Source organism: Halictus rubicundus, chromosome 10, assembly GCF_050948215.1.
Source record: "Halictus rubicundus isolate RS-2024b chromosome 10, iyHalRubi1_principal, whole genome shotgun sequence".
NCBI classification, from domain to species: Eukaryota; Metazoa; Arthropoda; class Insecta; order Hymenoptera; family Halictidae; genus Halictus; species Halictus rubicundus.
This window is the reverse complement of record NC_135158.1, coordinates 15,722,839-15,741,184: the sequence shown is the minus strand read 5'-3', so window position 1 is coordinate 15,741,184 and position 18,346 is coordinate 15,722,839. Positions and strand designations below refer to the sequence as shown.

Sequence of the window (18,346 nt, the reverse complement as noted above, 5' to 3'; positions counted from 1 at the left end):
GTTGCGTAAGCCGAAGGACGCTCGCGCCGCGACGCGTCATAGACAGAGTAGGAACACGGGAGAGCCACATATTCGTCTTCCCACGTTCCGTCGATTCGCATTTTATATCCGCGGTTCGCTTTAGGTCGCGATTCGCCGTCGCGAATCCGACGGAAATAGCCGACGAGGCGAGATAACCATCGTTGAGCGGCGAGTGTCGTTGCGTGTCACGCGTCACGCGTCACGCCTCGCCCTTTACCCGTCTCACCGTTCCATTTAGCGAGCACCGGGGCCAAGCCTTCGTCGATGTCTGCGTACGTTTCATCTTTCGTGACCCGTCGCTGGCCGTTCTGTCCTCCGGCTGGTCGAAACCGATCGCAAAGCTCGCCCGGGAACGACGACTCGTTCGAGTTTCGTTCGCAACGACGCGCAACATGCTCCCGATTACGTATCCGCGCGACATCCGCTTACGTTTACGCGTCGCTACACCACGGTTCGATGATTGGCGAAACGCGGTGCGCGCGCGGCCGAGCTTATTCCCATTCGTTTCAGTTTTTGAGGATGCAGGTGAACGCCGGTAACCCGTGCGATTATATCCACGTTGCGCGACGCGTCAGTCGTCGTTGCATTTGTGACGCGTCCGCTCGTCGACCGGCTGTTCTCGCGTTCGCGATCAGCATCGCGTCGAACAGCGGAGACCACCATCGATCCATCGCTTTGTCTCGGCGATCGCAACAAGCGAAACCGACTGCGGTACCGAATAGAGAAACAACGCGATTCCGCAAAGTCTCGAATGTGAATCGGTTCGACTCGCTCGGTTTTTGCGCGGCGCTCGCGTGCGCGCGAGGTTCGGCGCGGTCCGCTTCGTTACGTAAACGAGCTGGCGCGTAATCTATGCTGGCTCGCGATTCTTCGGGCTAGCGGCAGGACAAACGACCAGGCGCGATCGGGAAAATCCTTGGCACAGTCTCGCCCGGCTCGACGAGCACGCGGGCGCGAGTGCGGACGAGCAGACCGAACCCAGCATGTCGATGATCGCGCGTCTCCTGGTGGCGATCTCGTTTTGCGGCACGGTTGCGACCGCCAACGATCCCTTGGAACGAGAATCCCGCTCCGGGACAACGTGCTCGGACCTCGGTTGGGAAAAGATCGGCGGCGTCAAACCGGAATTGGTACATTCGCAGACGATACTGTTCAGCGCCGTAAATTCGAACGGCATCACTAAGAGATGCTTCGAGAGGTAGGCTGGGGCTCGTCAGAGGATCCAACGTGAGGTGAAGGATCCAACGGTGATCGTCGTTTTTCCGAGTTGCAGATGCTCGCACTCCAACTGCACCGCGTTCGTCGTGGATTTCGGTAGGAGCGTTTGCTACGCCGTGGAAACGGAGAACGACGATCTCGTGCCGGAAGCCAGCTCGACGTTCTATCATCGAATCTGCGTGAAAGGTAGCCGAATCGAGGCGTGCTTGGAATACCACCGATTAAAAGCCCATACTTACGATCAGTTCCAGCGAGATGCAAGCGGGAGAGATTCTGGCAAGTAGAGAGAACCCCGGGAGCGGTGTTCATCGACTCCGGCGCGTTCCACTTGCCTCGCTCGATCACCAGGAGTCAGTGCTACGAAATATGCGTGGAAACGGGTAAGCGAACGAACGGATCGCGTGCGTACCAGCGGAATAGTACCGATCGCCATATTGGACGTCTCGATCGCAGGTAGAAGCTGCAGGTCGGCGCAATTTCGCACGAGCAAACCGCTCTCGGCCGAGAACGCGATCGGCCGATGCTCGTTGTCTCTGCTCGAGAGAGGTGTCAGACCGCAAGCCTACAGGGCGTCGATGTACAGGGACGAGTATCTTCGGTACCAGTGTCGTGTCGTGTGTAAGTAAATCGGTACCGTGGACCATCGGTTTTTCCACGCTCTGCGTTTCTTTTCCGATTTTTAGCGAAACGAGAATACTGTTCGTACGCGGAGTTTCGCAACGCGACGCTACCGTACTCGGACGTTGCTCTGGCGAATGTCGACGAGAAGCAGGTAAGAACGAACTCGCGCGCGTTTTCTCGAGTCTCCGAACGCCGCCGATCTCCGTCACCGATGATCCGTCGTTCTCTCGAATTCAGTGCGAGCGAAGCTGCGACTCGAACGATTACGGTTTCCTCTGTCGGGGATACACGCTGGACAATTCCACCGGCGCGCCGATGTGTCTGTTGCACGCGGAGGACACCGTCGGTCTCGGCGTCAGCTCTTTAGTCCCGACGGCGAACGCTATTTACCGGGAACGAGAGCCTTGCCTGGATCGTAAGTACACGAATGCGGATACGGATATTTGGTAATGACGATGATTGGAATCGGTGAATGGACCCCGCCCGCGTCTTTCAGTAAAGGTGCGATGCAACGAGAGCGCGATGCGGGTCGAGTTGAGCACCAGCGACGGCTTCTTCGGTCGAATGTACGCGAACGGCTACGCGGAGAGTTGCGCGGTCGATGGACGAGGCGCGAACCAGACGGTGTTGTCGTTGCCGTTGCCGTATTTGCCGCCTCTCGCTTCCCTTCCTCGACCGGAACAATTTCCCCAGGTAGCGCCGCGATGCGGACTGAACGTCGCGTTTTCCGTTGACGATCAAAATCGGTAAGCAGCCTTTCCAGCCCAACTCGCATCGCGACCACTCGGAAAACAATCTGTCGCAGGACGCGGCCGCTCTTTTGGACAACGGTCGTGGTGCAGTTCAATCCGATCGTTCAACGTCTGGGTGATCAAGCGGTTCGAGTCGGTTGTTCTCTGGACGATCGGAAACCCCCGGAACCGAGGAACGTTACCGTCCATACGAGTTTCAGCTTTCTCGATCCAAAGTAAGACGACCAATACCTCTTCTCTTCTCTTCTACTCTACCCTGTCTCTTGTGTCTTCTCTTTGTCTGACGGCTCGCGATTCGAATTTCGTGCGTTTAGCGCAGGAGTGCCGCCGATATCGTCGACGATAGTGAACGCATCGTCCCAACCGCCGTTGGTGACCATGAGGATTCTCGACGAAAACTCGAAAGACGCCGTCGTTACTCATCTAGGACAGAAACTGGTTCTCAAGATCGAATTAAATCCGACGAACGGTAAGCGCGTCGCGATCACGATTCCTTCGGTATCGATCGATTATTCTCTTTCTACCTTTTTCTCCGGTTTGTTTGTTCGCAAGGTCCTTACGATATCGAGGCCGGTCACCTTGTGGCTAGCAGCGCATCCGGCGACTCGTCTTACCTGCTTCTAGACGAGCTCGGTTGTCCAACCGATCCGTCCACCTTTCCCGCTCTGTCCAAAGACCCCACCGATGGGAAATCCTTGATCGCGACCTTCGCCGCCTTTAAGTTCCCCGACAGTCAGCTGGTTCGATTCAACGTGATCGTTCGATTCTGCGCGGACGAGTGTACGCCGGTAAGTAGACGGACGGTTCTTTTGTTATTGTTGTTCGTCTTTCGTCGATAAAATCGACAGGCAATACCAAGCGTTCTCGCGGCCGATTACAGACCAAGTGCAAAGGCGATCAGCCCTCTTTCGGCAGAAGAAAACGCGACGACGCGAGAGCGAACTCTGACGAGACGTCTCCGGATGAACTTCCGCTTCAGCTCTCGATAATTGTTCAGAATCCCGTGGCGCCCACGTCGGACCGATTGTCCTCGAGGGAGAGGAAACCGTCCCCCGACACTGTCTTGATCACGGCTGAAAGTAAGCGCGTTTCGCGACGCCGGATGCGGAACGCAGAACGCGAAATCCAACGCGTAGCGCTACCGTCGCTTTACTATCATCGTGTCTCCTCCTCTGTTCCCAGACTCCGTAGACGGACTATTTTGCGTCGACGTGAGTCTCGCTCTCAGCCTCCTGATCTTTTGGCTGATCGTTCAAATCGCGTTGATTCTCGCTTGCCTGTTGACCGTCGCGCGATACAGACGAACGGCGATACGAGCGGAACAGGAAAGGATCAACGTGCTGACCAGGCATCTGTACGGCATTCACGGAGGAAACTTTGATATCGCGCGAAGGGTCAGATGGGCCGATCGCAACGCCTCGTCGTCGTCCCTCGGCTGAAGGCTCGACAACTCGACCGTATTCTACACGACACCGTTCGAACAAACTTTCCGGTCTGTCCGCGCCTGGTACAGCGGGAAGCAAAAAAGGATAACGAATAAACGCTTGGCGATCCGTCCGCTTGGAAATCACATTTTTATTCGACCAACGATCCTTCGGCTGCGGAGCTATCCAACGACGATTATCCTCTCGCGCCAGAAGACCGGCAAGGCCCATAGTAGTTTATCCTCACGTCTACGATACAGCAAAACGTTCTGTCGGTTAATTCTCGACCTAACACGACTAACACAGGTGTCGTACCGTGTCGTTTTCCATCGCTTACCTTTACCGCACATCACCGCGCAATTCAGGTGTCCTGGATTCGAGTAAAGCATCATGTCGGTCCCGCAAAGCGGATTGTATTCCAACGTTCTCTAGAACAAGAATCGCGTCTCGTTATCGATACGTCGCGATAAACTCGACCTGAGAAAAACCGGTGCGATAATCCTTACACGGTTTTGTTGTTGCGAACGCAAGGTCGCGAACGCAAGGTCGCGATCGCGAAAAAACGTTGTCACTCACCGGACAGTTGTTGACACACTCGGTGTTGTCGCCAGCATCCGTCCTCGCGGTCGTAGTGCTCCCCGTGGTCGTCGTCGCCCGCGTGGTTCTATCGCCTCCAGAAAACGGCCCGTCGAACACGAATCCGTCCTGTAGGAATATTTTATGAGAAACTCCTACGTCTCAGGTGTGACGTAACGGGTGGAGTTATCTCACACCGATTTCACTAAAGTACTTTATTTTACTTCGACAACTCGACTCTCAAACGACAATGTTCAATATCTCATCAACTCACTCGCTCGCGACTTTCGCTCTACAGACTCTCTCTCTCTCTCTCTCTCTCTCTCTCTCTCTCTCTCTCTCTCTCTCTCTCTCTCTCTCTCTCTCTACTGATTGACTCTCTCTCTCGACTGACCCAACATCCCTCGCATTCGTCCCTTTTATAATAAGGCTCTCTTTCATTCTTCCTCTCTCGCACTCTCATTCTCTCTCCATCAGTTTCACATCCATTCGGAAAACCCAAACAGTCACGTACACCCTGCGTTTGGCGCCCCTAAACACTTTACTCCTGTCACCGAGACCCAAACACTCTTCTTTCACACTTCGGCCCAAACAGACCCCCTTTCGCGCAGGACCCAAACACGTTGGCGCCACGATGTCGCGTCCACAGTCACTCTAAACAATCATTCTAATACAGTGTCCCATTCATAACCCTACAGTCCGCTTGGAAATTCTTCGAAGTGTTCGTGGATAGGAAAATAAATGATTATTGATCGCCGAAATCAGTCCGATTTGTCGACGAGTATGTTCATACACGTACGGTGTCTCACAATAATTTTTAGGACGCTTTTACCACGAAACCTACCGAGCCTTAAAAGCTTACATGTTCTCTTATAAGAATGACGAGATTGAATTTATTTGGATTTTGTGCGGTTCATATTATAATACATTCTCTCCTAAATGTATTTATTTAATCATTTCCCACGAAAGCACTTTTGCAATTTCAGTAATTATAAAATAAAGAATCTGGAACGGTCATTTTGACCGGCGGTGGTAGGTTTAGTGTTAAAAATCGTATAACTTTGTTAATATTGGACCATACGACTTGTATTTTTTTTAAAGAAGTTAGCACAATTGGTTTGCTACATGAAGTGAAAAAATTTTTTTACAAAAATTGCAATTGGTCGAAATTGCAAAGAAAATACTGAAAGTTGTATTTTGCAACCGAATATTAGTTGGAGTCGCTGTATATATCGTTGTGGGCTCAGATTAAAAAGTTGAGAAATCATTATTTTTTCATTTTTTTTTTTATCATTCCAACCAATTGTAGTCTAAAGAAATTTTTGTTTGCTCATTGTCTAGCAAACTAATCGGTCTAACATCTAAAAAGAAGTTCAAGTCGTTTGGACCAATTTTTAAAAAGCTATGCAATTTTTAAGAGTGTCCGCTTAAAAATTAGTATTTTAGATAGAGATAAGGTAATAGAGTATATTAGATAATAGAGTATATCTGCGAGGAACCTTTCGGCAAACTGCTTACCTGTGGGAACGCGTCCAGGCTTCCACTGAACACGGCGGCAACTGCGTAAAAACCATTGCACATTAATTTGTACGGTAACGCGATAATTATCAGACATTTTCGGAACGCCTGCGCTTACTCACCCAATACTACGTACAACATCCACATCCTGATCGATTTCGCGACTTTGTCCTTTTTCTTGCTCTACGTATACCTATCTATTGCTCTACCCACAGCTTCCTCTCGCAGCTTCGTTTATTCAGAGTTCCGCCCACGAACGTGAAAAATTGACTGATCGAAAAGCATGATTCGCATTAGCTTTTATAGTTCACGGCAAACCGGTTAGGGGGAATCCGCGAACGAATCGAATTTCCGCTTCTACCGTATCCGAGAACTCGTTTCTTCTCGTTGTACTTGGTCTCCATCTCTATCTATCTGTATGTCTCTCTATATGTATATCTTCCCGTGACCCCCACCCCTCCTCCACTCCCGACCATAAGTCCGGCTACGTATAAAACAAAAACGAGAAGTCGTGTGACAGAGAGACATGGGAACAGCGAGACATGCTTCAGGAAATCCCACTTTTCTTGAGATCGCAGGATCAAAGTCCGTCCACGCTCTGTTGAAGAATCGTATTCGATCGCGCATACGATTCTCGACATCGCACAATGATCTGAGAACGCAATTTTACTGGTCAAAACTCAAAATGTCATTGAAATCTTGTAAAAGTTGGTAATCAAGTGTTTTTCAGGTCACTAATAGCTAGACAACGGATTTGTATGCATTTATGACAAAAATCAGTCGGTGTCATTTAAAACAGTAAAAATATTACAGGAATTTAAAGATATACTGTTAAATTATTTTCAACCTTTTAAACATATCAAGAAAGAAAATCAATTTCTATTTTACTCCAGTTTGTTGCTACTCAGATAGAAAATTTTTATTTTACATAAAGATCCGTTGTCTACTAATAACGAATCTGGCACCAAAAATTCAAAATTCAAAATGGCGGATTCGATAGTATGCACACATGGTCTGGAAACTCGCCGCTTTTCGTGGTCAAAATTAATGAGACACGCGTATCAACATTTTTCATCGCAATATATTTTAGTTATTCTGTGTAACTAATATAAGTAATATGTATACAGGGTGTTTAAAAAAAACCATTCAATATTTGTATGGTATATTGGATACACTGTACCGAGTAAAAAAGCTTTAGTAATCATAAGTCGAAAGGTGAACCGTTTCTGAGATATAAACGTTTTTGTTTGCTAGTATCACGATTGACTTACATGCTTCTTATTCAAGTGCCGACAGTAGATTTCATCCGGAATCAGTCAGTTGTTTATCGAAGGAAGGAAGACTCGTGGAAAATCTTCTGTAAATATCAAAAGTAGTAAGTGAATCGTGAACTTAGCAAGCAAAAATGTTTATATCTCAGAAACGGTTGACCTTTCGACCTATGTTTACTAAAGCTTTTTTACTCAGTACAATGTATCCTATATACCATATAAATATTGAATGGTTTTTTTGTACACCCTGTATATAATTAATATTTAATTACATATAATCATATTATTTACTTTGTAAAGCCACTATTCAAGAGCCTACGTGACTGGATACTATCGAAAACTTTGATTTCTTAATTATATCGTATACGCTACAAGATGGCAGGAGGTGGCACTTAGTATACTCTTCTTCGCAATCGTATAAACTTTCGCATAGAACAAGTCTGATGCTTATCGTTCTTAACAAATTACAGAATCAACTGAAACGAATGATATTTTGGAGTTTGAAGGTTCGAAGTGTATTGTTACTTCATTGCAAAAAAGTTTTTCAAAATCTTCGACTTCGAAAACGATTGACTTTTGCCCAGTAAAATCGCGTTTTCAGACCACTGTGCATCGGATAGAAGCCCCCCGTGAAAAAAAGGATTGCTCATTCCTCCGTTTACAAGTGGTACGCAGAATTGGACAAAAGGAACCAGCAAACGAACAATCGACGACGAAAGGACAACCGAAACAACAATTTTTCGGATCGATGTACATGTAATTACAGTTCTATATTTTAACAAATTTCTCCGATCGTGCGATTCTTGCATCGTTCACGGACACAATACTGGTTAAAAATAAACATATTATTCCTATCGATTGATGTGAATTCATTACGGAGCTTCTGGCTCGTGATTTGTACACGTCTCTACCGTACAAGCACAAAGACGGCGCGGACTACCGTATTTCGATCTAGGCGATACAATACGCGTGCATGCGCAAAACTGAACACACCTGACCGTGGATGTGCATTAAGTACGTAGCATCGAAGACCGATACGAATCATCGGGATCTCGATCGAATCGGCTCGACGTACATAGGCGCGTCGCGAAAAGAATACGATGAACGTAAAACATGCGAAAAATGTGGAAAACCTGTCGCGCCAGTCACGCGAGATGCGCGAGATAGCATACTTTATTTAAATATAACGACCGAACCGAATACTCGTTTTACGAGAATCACGGTTCGTTCGAACGAATCGCATTCGATCGAACAGCCTTGCCGAGAAAATCTCTCGCGCGATCTTTCAAATATTTTACAGGACGACAAACGTCATTTGCGTTTAATCCAACGAATACGTTTAAAGAACCATTTACAGGTGCGCCGGAATCGTGAACTCTTGCGCGATGTACGATGAAACGTTTCTTTTTAAAAAGCGTCGTTGCAACAATACCGTAACGGTGCCGTGTTCGAACATTTTCATTCTGTTATCATAAAGAAAAACATAATCTCGCGTTTCATAACGCTTACTACGAAGATACGTGACACAGAACTAAATGATTAACCCTTTCGTCACGAGCACCGACCATGGTCAGTATCCACGCGACGGCCCGTGTGTACGAGTGACGACTGACTATGTGCATACTTTTTGGCACGGTGTCGCGTGTTAGTGGTGGTTCTCTGGCGGAGCGGACTGCCGTAACGAAAGAGTTAAACACGGACTGGCAGTTGAAAGGAATGATAGTGTAGCATAATGTGCAGCATTACCGTAGCAGAGTTGTTCGCGTGACAACTTTCCTGCGATTCTTGTGCAAAAACGATGCTTGTACGACGCTTTGAGCAGACGTTCGAACATGGGAAAAGAATATCATTTAAGCATAAACTAACTATTCCCGCGTTACCGATGTCAGCCTCGATTCCACGCTATCCTCCGTGTGCTACGATTGCTACGGTAACGATTGTAGTTTCGAAACATTCTGTGTTTTAGCCACAGTCTTCGGAAAAAAAAAACAATTCTTTTCGAACGGTCTACCGTTCGAAAACGTCGGACATCTGACGCGCGCCTCGAGACTGTCCTCCAGCGATTTATAATTTTTTAGTAGACGACGAGATAGTACGAGTAGTAGTTTTCCGTATCGCGCCGTATCGCGCCGTGTCGTGCCGTATCTGGCCGCTGTTCGTTTACGACTGCTGCGGTTGGCAGGCGGCGTAGATCGGTCCAGCCTTCTTCTTCGCTAAATCGGTTGCCTTCTTCGCAACGTCTTTCACCTTCTCCGCCTTTCCTTGCAACGAATGCTGGAAATCTTCCGCCAGTCTAGATCTACTCGCAGTTCCATCGTCGAGCTAGTACAAAGCAATCGATTAAAATTTGTAACGCGTAGTAACGAGCAATCTTTCGGCACGCCCCGCCCGCTACGCTTCTCTCGAATCGCGTCAATGTCGACTCACTCGGTGAACGAAACCCATTTGGGAAAGGGTCGGATTCATGTGTTGCGCCGTATGGGGAAACATGTGTGCCAAAACGTAGTTGAAACCCGCGTACATGTCATTACAATTCTTTTTGAATTTATCCAATCCAAACGTCTGTATTGCTTTGCCCAGTCCCATCACTTGACTGTCGATCCATGCAGATCTCTTTGCTACGGTCCAATTAGGATTCTCTTCGCACACCCTATAAACAACCTTCTCCACGACGCTCTGAAAACCACAAACAACGGTCGTGAGTTTCGCGTTTAAACATTTTCATGAAATTTTATTTCGTGAATTACCATTATTTTCGTATAGCCCAAATTTCTCGTGTACGTGGTAAAGGTCTTGGTTTTAAGATCCACCGTACTATCCTCTACAATTTTTATCGTGTTTTTGCTAACGAATCTCTTTGCCCACTTGGGCACGCTGTTAGTTTTTGTTAGCAATCTTTTCGTGTGTAGAACTCCATTTTTGACTTCCCTCGATATGGTATCCTCCGTGAGGACATGAGTACTATGGAAACGGATTACTCTTTATTTGCAATACTATTCCCATATATCGCTATTCCATCCAATGAACGTAGAATGAAAGAAAAGTTTCACGTACCTGTTGGGATTTGGATATCTATGCCAAAATCCTTGCGCCACTTGATACCAATCGAATTGAAAGATTTTAGTATTCTCGTAACGCTTAACCATCCTTTCGAGACGCAAGAACTGTTCTACGAATAGAACCAGATCGTGAGGATGCACAGCCCAGGTTTGTAGAACACCGAATGGACCATAAGTACAGGCAGGGTACGGTCAATTTAATTTCCGTGGTTCCCTCTGAAATCAAGAAAAGAAATTCGCATCCTTCGTCGTGCATGCCTTTTCGAAATTTGATTTAAAAAAAGTCGCTCTACGTGTATATAAATACACATATGTATCTATGTATGCGTATACACAAATGTGTGTATATATGTATGTATACATATACGCGGAGATAGAAGCATACAATAACATCGAAATCCGCATCAGTTTTATGAATGATGTAAAATCTGTTTTTGCTACTAATTCATCCGTTTGACCATAGCGATCGATCGGGTCGTAAAATTCAGCGGAAACACTAGTGTCTTAGTTTGGTAAACTTGATAAATTACATAACCCTCATTCACGTTCGATAGTTGCGAACCACTTGCCGCGTGAAATTATAAAACGAGGACGCGGGAATTGCGTTCGTCGATGTTCGTCGAGTTTTCCAGATACAGTTCAATTACGCACAAACGATAACCGACAAAAATTTATCGGAAGAACTTATCAGAGAACCCACTGCACGATCACGTAAGAGTCACAAAACTCTACAAAAGCATCGTTTCGATCCAGTAATCTATACATATATGTATATTGTGTATGCAGATGTATACATGTATTTGAACATTGAGTCCAATCGAAAACACGTGGAGGCAGGGCTTCTTTTAAGAATGACTGATACGGATTACGGAGAACCTGAAAGGAGCCATCTACATACGTGTACATATGTAGACATATGCAAATCATATTCGTGCTATACATTAGAAACGAGTTGCCAATCGGTATACGAACTTGCATACAATGTATGCCTACTATATATACATATCATGTAGAATGTAGATATATGTACTCATATGCATACATAACCATCACGCTGTATGTATGTATATGACACAACGAGTGTATAAGATTATTTATGTACATAGACTGTGAACACCTTATGGACTTTCTCGGTTCATGTAAACTGCTTTGCCAACCTAGAAAGCCTAAACGAAATATGTAGGGAGTTTGGCGCTAGTATCGCCATTCCCTTAGGCTGCGCCTACATAGGAAGAACACAGACAGGGAGCAGTGGTGACAGAGAGGAAATGAGAGTGCTCACGCTCAGGGTTTTAGTGTCCCCACTTTTCCTGCATCATCTTTTTAGCCTGGAACAGAACCAGCAACAACTTTTTAGCCTGGACCAGAACCTGCATCATCTTTCAGGCTGGATCAGAGCCTCTTTTAACATAGAAGTAGTATTCACTCTGGCATTATTTGGAATCCGCTGCTAATGATGCAGGTTCTGGTCCAGGCTAAAAATTAGACTAGGGGGCAGCACTATACCGGGGACACTAAAATCCCGGGCGTGAGCACTCTCATTTCCTCTCTGTCACAACTGCACTGATTATATATCAGTGCACCACTGAGTATAATCCCCTACAGTAAAGGTCTAGATGCGACATCTCGTACACTTTCGTATTCTGGTCCTGGATACATCATCCGATGATCCGACTGCTTGCAACCAGAGACGATATGCTCCTCTCTGTTGCAACTATATAGCTCTGGAACTGTATACAATATATATAGATACCTCATCGAGTTGAGTGTTCTATTATATAGTCATTTTCATTGAGAAATTACATAATAAAGTAGCAAAGAAAGACATTGTCAACATCGTTAGCAAAATGAATTTCGCATTTTCCTTCAAACCTAAATATATAAATGGGACTGACCCTGGGCCTTGAACCTTTAACAATGAAAAATCTCAACGGGAAAGCATTGAAATGTTATTTCAAAATAATCGGTTACCAAGAATCGCCGAAGCTTCGCGTCTGTAAAAATGCTTTGTGATTTTGCGACACGCTGTTGTTTATTTACAGTGGGCAAGCGGTAAATACGATTGTTACGAAGTGTGTGAAACACTGTTATTGCTTAGTAAATTTAAATTTATTGCTTATTAAATTTCTATGGGCAATAAATTCAGTCTGACAATGTGGCCATCGAATCGTTTGTTGTCCTCGCGTAAGCGAGGATCGTGAGTAAGCAGAGAATGGTATAGCGATGTGAAAAATGAACGAACACCGATTTTCATCGTTAAAAACAGACAAAAACTATTTATTTGCTGTATTCACATTATTTACAAACAACCACGAGTCGCAAAGTTGACAACAACGTTTGATTAAACGAAGGAAGAAACGACAAAATGTCTATAAAAACGAAAGAAATAAAAGGGATATTAATACCCATAGAAGAACAGGTACAATATAAAATAGTACATTGACAGTTTTTATTTATAAATACAATAATGTCCACAAATAATGGTATTGTTTCGTTACATTGGACATTTCAGGTAAATAAATTAAGAGAACTAATAGAAAGTAACTCTTTGTGTACAAACGACACGTTACCAACAAAATCGACTCTTTCCGACCGATTAGAACGTTTAGGAGAAAAATTTGACGCTCTACGGAGGGAAGATATTGTCGATTATGAAGAAATGGAATCAAGAATCGCCGGCATAGTAGAGGAGTTTTGCTCCCTGAAACATGTAAAAGATACGGTATGTTTAATTGAATTGTAAATCAATGGAATTTGCTGTTTATCGTTGTCCTTAAACATTTTGCAGGGGGAAAGTATAAACAAAGGCACTGTCGAAAAAATTCTGTCCGTTGTATTCGATAAATTTAAACTAGCCCTAGAAAATTTGGAAAAATTAGAATGCCTGCCACTGAAACAAAGATTAATCGATTGTTTGGATTATGTTAGCGAAATGGGTAAAGCCAATGAAATTGAACATTTTCAAAATATAAAGGTATAGTAGATACTGCTGTAAACTATTCTGTAGTATTTTCAAATGCTTTAAACAACATCGTCAACATAACTGTCTTTAGGAGGTTGGAATGTCCATTTTGGAGTTGCTCGGACCATTACAAATATACAGAAAAAGCCTAACATCTCGTGTGGACGCAGAAAAGATCGTATTATATTCGTGTCAGTTGTGCACAGCATTTAAATTATTAGTCCAAGTGGTACAAGAACAGCATAAATTGAATGCATCCATCTATGTAATAGCGTAATCTATTATTTCCATTTTATGGGTCGGGTATGCATACAAATTTCCTCTAATCGAATGATCCATTCTTTTATTTATTCAGAATTGTAAGAAATATATCTGCGAAAGGATTTGTTTCTGTTTGAGGATGATACTAGAAATACTGGACACGCCGGATCCCTTATCTGAAGATGAGATACTGGAAAGAGAAAATCATTTTGTTTATAGGTGAGATATCGCGCGCATTCGTTAGGTTCATTAATGAAACATTCAATGTTGTTCCAATGTTTGCATCTAGAATGGACTTGGTATTGGATATATTGGCAGAAATGTCAAACAAATCGCAGGAGGAGCAAATAGAAGAAAGCAAAGAGTTGTGGGTACAAATCGAAGACGTATTCGCGCACGCTATGGCAATAGCACAAGTGTGCAAACCTTGCAACTTTAAAGCCATTACCGGGACCTGCCATTCTATCATATCGGAATACGAGAATTTAAAGTTTCAGTTAACGTCCGAATCATCCGACTCTGCTTTGAACAGTTTATTTATGAATAGTTTGAACGATGCGCTCTATCGTTTGGAACGTAAAATTAACGTGTCGGTACTGAATCTTGTTATGGAAGTTTTCAGCGACCGTTTTAACGCTCTGAGGAAACTGTTCACTATCTGTGGCAATCCGTTGATCGCTAAAAATCGATCCAAGAACGATTTGTCCGATGCTGTGGAAGAGTTCGATCAAATTATAGATAAGACTATGCAAATCGGACTGTTTGCTGTTGCTTCCTGTAAAGATAGAAATCGTAAGTGTAGAAACACGTACGGGTGACCGTAAAAACCGGAAAGAGTACCGAAGCCAAAATGTTCCTCGTTCAACGCCAATTTGTTTTAGGGATCATTCAGATTCGAAATTGTTTAGCGAGTCTTGAGTCATTGGAGACTGAATTGATTTCTTCGATTACTACTTTTTATCTACATCCCGAAAGCAAAGAGATGCGTGCAAACGTAAAACTGTTGACCGCTCAGTGGAAACTAGAAATGAATAAGTTACACGACGCTATCAACCTGGTTATGGATTCGGCAGCCTATTGCGAGGTATATGTATACATGAAGCGTATTGCTTCAAGCTCATGCTAGATGCAAGACTCATAATCGACACAGCAGCAGCGCGTAGAAAATGGTTTGACAAAATCTTAAAAATCTTTCCTTATATATTATTATTTAGGTAGTTTTGGACGATCTTCAAGAACGTGTCGCAATAATGTCGAATTGCCTTGACAATAGAGAGCCAGTAACCCAAGCACAGGTACAGAGCGTTGTACTTAGGTCCGCGTCGTTGTCTCGTCAGATCAGTACAACTATAAATGACATTGGAAGCGACATAATTGAACGGCAAACAATAATGATGATCCGAGAATTGAAAGCTGGTAAGAGTTTATAAATTGGAACTATTTCGATTGATTCGTTGTAAATGTTGGAACACGAGTAATCGTGTGTACTTTCAAGCAATATTCGAAGCTGACGCTGCATCGAAAAGTCTCTTAACGGAAAATGCCACTGAACCACAACAGTTGCGTGTAATAAAACGATGCGAATTAATCTTGAATGTCGTGAAAAGGTTGCATCCTGCTCTGGTTGGCATCATGAATAACACATCGTTGATAAATACAAACTACGGGAGGACCGGGAAAGGCCAAGGGGACACTATTCATGGTACATACATCGAATCTTGTTACAGCACACCACAGCACATCATATCAGATCAGATCACATTACGTCACGTCACGTCACACTTAATAGCCGCTAGAGCAACGTTATTTCGATATTGATCTTAATGTTCGTTATTCCCAGACATAAATAGCCGGTTGGCATCTACACTTTGCGTATCGTCTTACGATCGTCGACAGAAATCTGTGACGTACATAAGAACACCGTACACAGGTGAAAACTTTTCGTAATGAACGTAGTAGGCGTAGGTGATCGCTATGCGTCTGTAATTACATCTTTTCATAATTTTTCAGTAAGCAACTACAAATCACCGTTATCCATACAAACTGCGAATAGCGTTTGCAGAACGCAGTCAAATTTATCGTGTTTGATACCCTATATCAAGAAGGGCCGCGAAATGCGAACAGAACGTTCGGTCATGTATAAAACACCACATATACACGATACCGTTGACCGATCGTCGAGAAACGCCGAACTAAAGACCAGAAATTTGTCCAACGTTAGACAACATCTTTTTAGCAGAGACAGTATTGGTTCTCAAGATGATATTTGCTTAGCCGAAGAAAGTATTAACTTGACAGGTAATCCGTATATTCCACACGCGTTAACGCGTTGATCTTGTGAATAATAAACGGCCATTATCGATGCATTGAAATTTTTAGACATTCTGGAAAAATTTGTAACTTCTTGCACGACTTTAAACGCGACTACATCGAAACTCCATTCCGATAAATCCCAGGACGACGCATCCGACGAGTCGAACAAAAGTAAAAAGTCGATCGCAAAAATGACGGAGCCACTGGTTGAATCAATTGAAACTCAATCCGAAATAACAACTCGTCAAATAGACCAGTGTTCTTCGATCGGTGGTGGAGACGGGCCATCGGTCGTAGAAGCGTCGAAAAGTTACAGTGATGTTCAAAGGATGAATCATACCACAGAAGTACCACAAAAAACATTATTTGGGGATTAAACGTATACATACATATGTGTATCGTGTATTTCTATGATTTAGCGAGGACTTGTTTCACTTTTGTCGAGTTCCAATTTTAGTGTATTCTCTGGAACAAAAGATGCGAAATATAGTTATCTGCATTTCCACCCTTAAAATAAAATGCCTTACTTTAATATTTTTTCCCCGAAAACAAAAAAGCAACGAAACGTTTTATCCTTGAAATCGATATTTCTTTGCGTCTTTAATTTTGAAATTTAAAAAATATTGTCTATCTATCGATGACTCTCGGATTTAAAATTCTTCGATCACATTCGATTATCGAAAAATCGTATCGTATCATCCGAGAGGAAATGAGAGCATCACGCCAGGGATTTTTGTGTCCCCGGTACTGCCCCTAGTCTAATTTTTAGCCTAGAACAGAACCTGCATCAACTTTTTAGGCTGGACCAGAACCTGCATCTGCAGGATGCATCCTGGATGCTAAAAGCTGTTCGGTTCTGTTCCCTGCTGAAAGCTACCCAGGTTGTGTTACATGCTAAGCTGCTCGGTTCTGCTCCATGCCAAGCTGCTTGGTTCTGTTCCACGCTAAGGCTGAGCAGATGTCAGCACTACATCGGGAACGCCGAAAACCCGGACGTGAGCACTCTCCTATTCTCTCTGTTCTAAGCATACATAATCGTTCGAGGTATCATCGTGTACGACCTATCGAACTACGTACTTACGCGAAATTCGAGATATTCGAGATTCGTATTCACGTGATTCACATTTGTGTCAGTCGAGTTACACCTTTCGTGGTTGTTCCAACCCATTTGTTAAAAAATCGAAAAAACAATTAATTAAAAGGATAAAATGGGAGCATCATTGTTACCAGTATTATTTTTTACAGCGCTCTGGGCCGTAGTGGGAATCGTGTTGCCCATTTTTGTACCAAAAGGTGTTAATCGGGGGTACGTTCCTTATTTCGTTTCATCGACTTCTTTCCTAGGAATTTCTATCTTTCGAAGATTATTCGTGTTACAGAGATAGAGAAAAAAAAACAATGAAAAGTAACGAAACGACATTGGCATTGTCATATTGTTATAGTCGTATGTGGTTCTTCTACTAACACGCCCCTTTCCTTTTTCAGAATTCTTCAGGTTATCCTTATGTTGACAGCTTTCACGTGCTGGTTATTGTAAGTTGGCGAGAACTCCGTTGAAAATACTTAAATAAATTTTCCTCATACTTATGGTTCTCAATTTGCTATTTGTTCCTGTAGCTGGTTATGTTGCTACATGGCACAGATGAATCCGCTCATCGGACCAAAGCTATCCAACGTCACGATTATTATGATGGCTCGCGAATGGGTAAATATTATATGTATATATTGTATATTCTTTATTGTGGTAACATTTTCGTATCACGTTCGATAACTTTGATATACTCTTTGCAGAGCCACATAGACCTTGAAGAAAGAGCTTGATCTGCAGAAATCGAGCAATACCATTCGAGTGGGAGTATTCAAATAATTCCATAAATATAATGTGTTATCGTTTATGAAAATATATTGTAGAGATAAAAAGTTGTACGGTTGGAACGAAAATTGGTCGATTGATCGATTGGTCGACTTGCAAACATTGAAATACCCTGATGATTTTTTCATAATGTTACCATTCCAAAACACGCAAAAAATTTAGTTGCAATGGTTGTACAATTTAATCGTGGTCCCAGTATTCGTTCGGTAATAAGACTATATTGAAAATTTGTGTGGAGCACATGTTTACGCAGTGTGTAAACTGTATGTAATATATGTAAAAACAACCAACACAATAAAAATAGATAATAAGTGACATGTATGTACATATAAGTTTGTATTAATTTTTCTGTTTATTAAACTTCCATGTATATTTTTTATTGACGTATTACTTTTGAAAGATTTTGTAAGCGAATCAAACTGAGTCGGTGTCGGTGATTCGAAATCGATATGAATTTGACGTGCGTGATGCGCGCGC

At 43.6% G+C, this 18,346-nt stretch overlaps 6 protein-coding genes and 1 long non-coding RNA gene across 9 annotated transcripts in view; 5 read left to right on the top strand and 2 right to left on the bottom strand.

The window, feature by feature from the left end:
* The window catches only part of Tsf1 (transferrin 1), a 229,567-nt gene that overhangs the window by 13,025 nt on the left and 198,196 nt on the right, over positions 1–18,346 (top strand). The window lies entirely within an intron of this gene.
* LOC143358317 (uncharacterized) lies at positions 100–4,051 on the top strand. Its single transcript, XM_076795366.1, has 12 exons — positions 100–1,219; positions 1,295–1,425; positions 1,485–1,619; positions 1,693–1,857; positions 1,923–2,011; positions 2,098–2,275; positions 2,357–2,606; positions 2,666–2,827; positions 2,927–3,081; positions 3,165–3,400; positions 3,493–3,691; positions 3,795–4,051. The coding sequence occupies exons 1-12, from the start codon at positions 1,005–1,007 to the stop codon at positions 4,049–4,051; spliced, it is 2,172 nt and encodes a 723-aa protein (XP_076651481.1). The 5' UTR covers positions 100–1,004.
* Positions 4,168–6,853, bottom strand: LOC143358332 (uncharacterized). The gene is made up of 5 exons (XM_076795393.1): positions 6,253–6,853; positions 6,131–6,171; positions 4,613–4,741; positions 4,374–4,464; positions 4,168–4,285 (listed from the first exon to the last, which is right to left on the bottom strand). Exons 1-5 carry the CDS (start codon positions 6,275–6,277, stop codon positions 4,233–4,235), a joined length of 339 nt encoding a protein of 112 aa, XP_076651508.1. The 5' UTR covers positions 6,278–6,853; the 3' UTR covers positions 4,168–4,232.
* LOC143357700 (uncharacterized) lies at positions 7,281–9,360 on the top strand. The gene is made up of 2 exons (XR_013082867.1): positions 7,281–7,907; positions 7,986–9,360. It is a non-coding gene; the product is annotated as an uncharacterized LOC143357700 (long non-coding RNA).
* Positions 9,523–11,224, bottom strand: Prel (preli-like). The gene is made up of 4 exons (XM_076794244.1): positions 10,456–11,224; positions 10,149–10,362; positions 9,829–10,077; positions 9,523–9,723 (listed from the first exon to the last, which is right to left on the bottom strand). Exons 1-4 carry the CDS (start codon positions 10,545–10,547, stop codon positions 9,562–9,564), a joined length of 717 nt encoding a protein of 238 aa, XP_076650359.1. The 5' UTR covers positions 10,548–11,224; the 3' UTR covers positions 9,523–9,561.
* Spt (Spitting Image) lies at positions 12,183–16,529 on the top strand. Its single transcript, XM_076794482.1, has 12 exons — positions 12,183–12,879; positions 12,973–13,182; positions 13,249–13,434; positions 13,514–13,687; positions 13,778–13,902; positions 13,973–14,475; positions 14,565–14,767; positions 14,898–15,099; positions 15,179–15,385; positions 15,524–15,613; positions 15,694–15,981; positions 16,063–16,529. The coding sequence occupies exons 1-12, from the start codon at positions 12,826–12,828 to the stop codon at positions 16,371–16,373; spliced, it is 2,553 nt and encodes an 850-aa protein (XP_076650597.1). The 5' UTR covers positions 12,183–12,825; the 3' UTR covers positions 16,374–16,529.
* On the top strand, positions 17,035–18,241 carry LOC143358333 (V-type proton ATPase subunit e 2). Of its 2 annotated transcripts, none has more exons than XM_076795395.1 (4): positions 17,035–17,302; positions 17,482–17,529; positions 17,614–17,701; positions 17,788–18,241. In XM_076795395.1, exons 1-4 carry the CDS (start codon positions 17,205–17,207, stop codon positions 17,815–17,817), a joined length of 264 nt encoding a protein of 87 aa, XP_076651510.1. In that variant the 5' UTR covers positions 17,035–17,204; the 3' UTR covers positions 17,818–18,241. The 2 variants fall into 2 exon arrangements, with proteins under 2 accessions (XP_076651510.1, XP_076651511.1); XM_076795396.1 differs by having other exon boundaries at positions 17,036–17,302; positions 17,614–17,714; positions 17,807–18,241.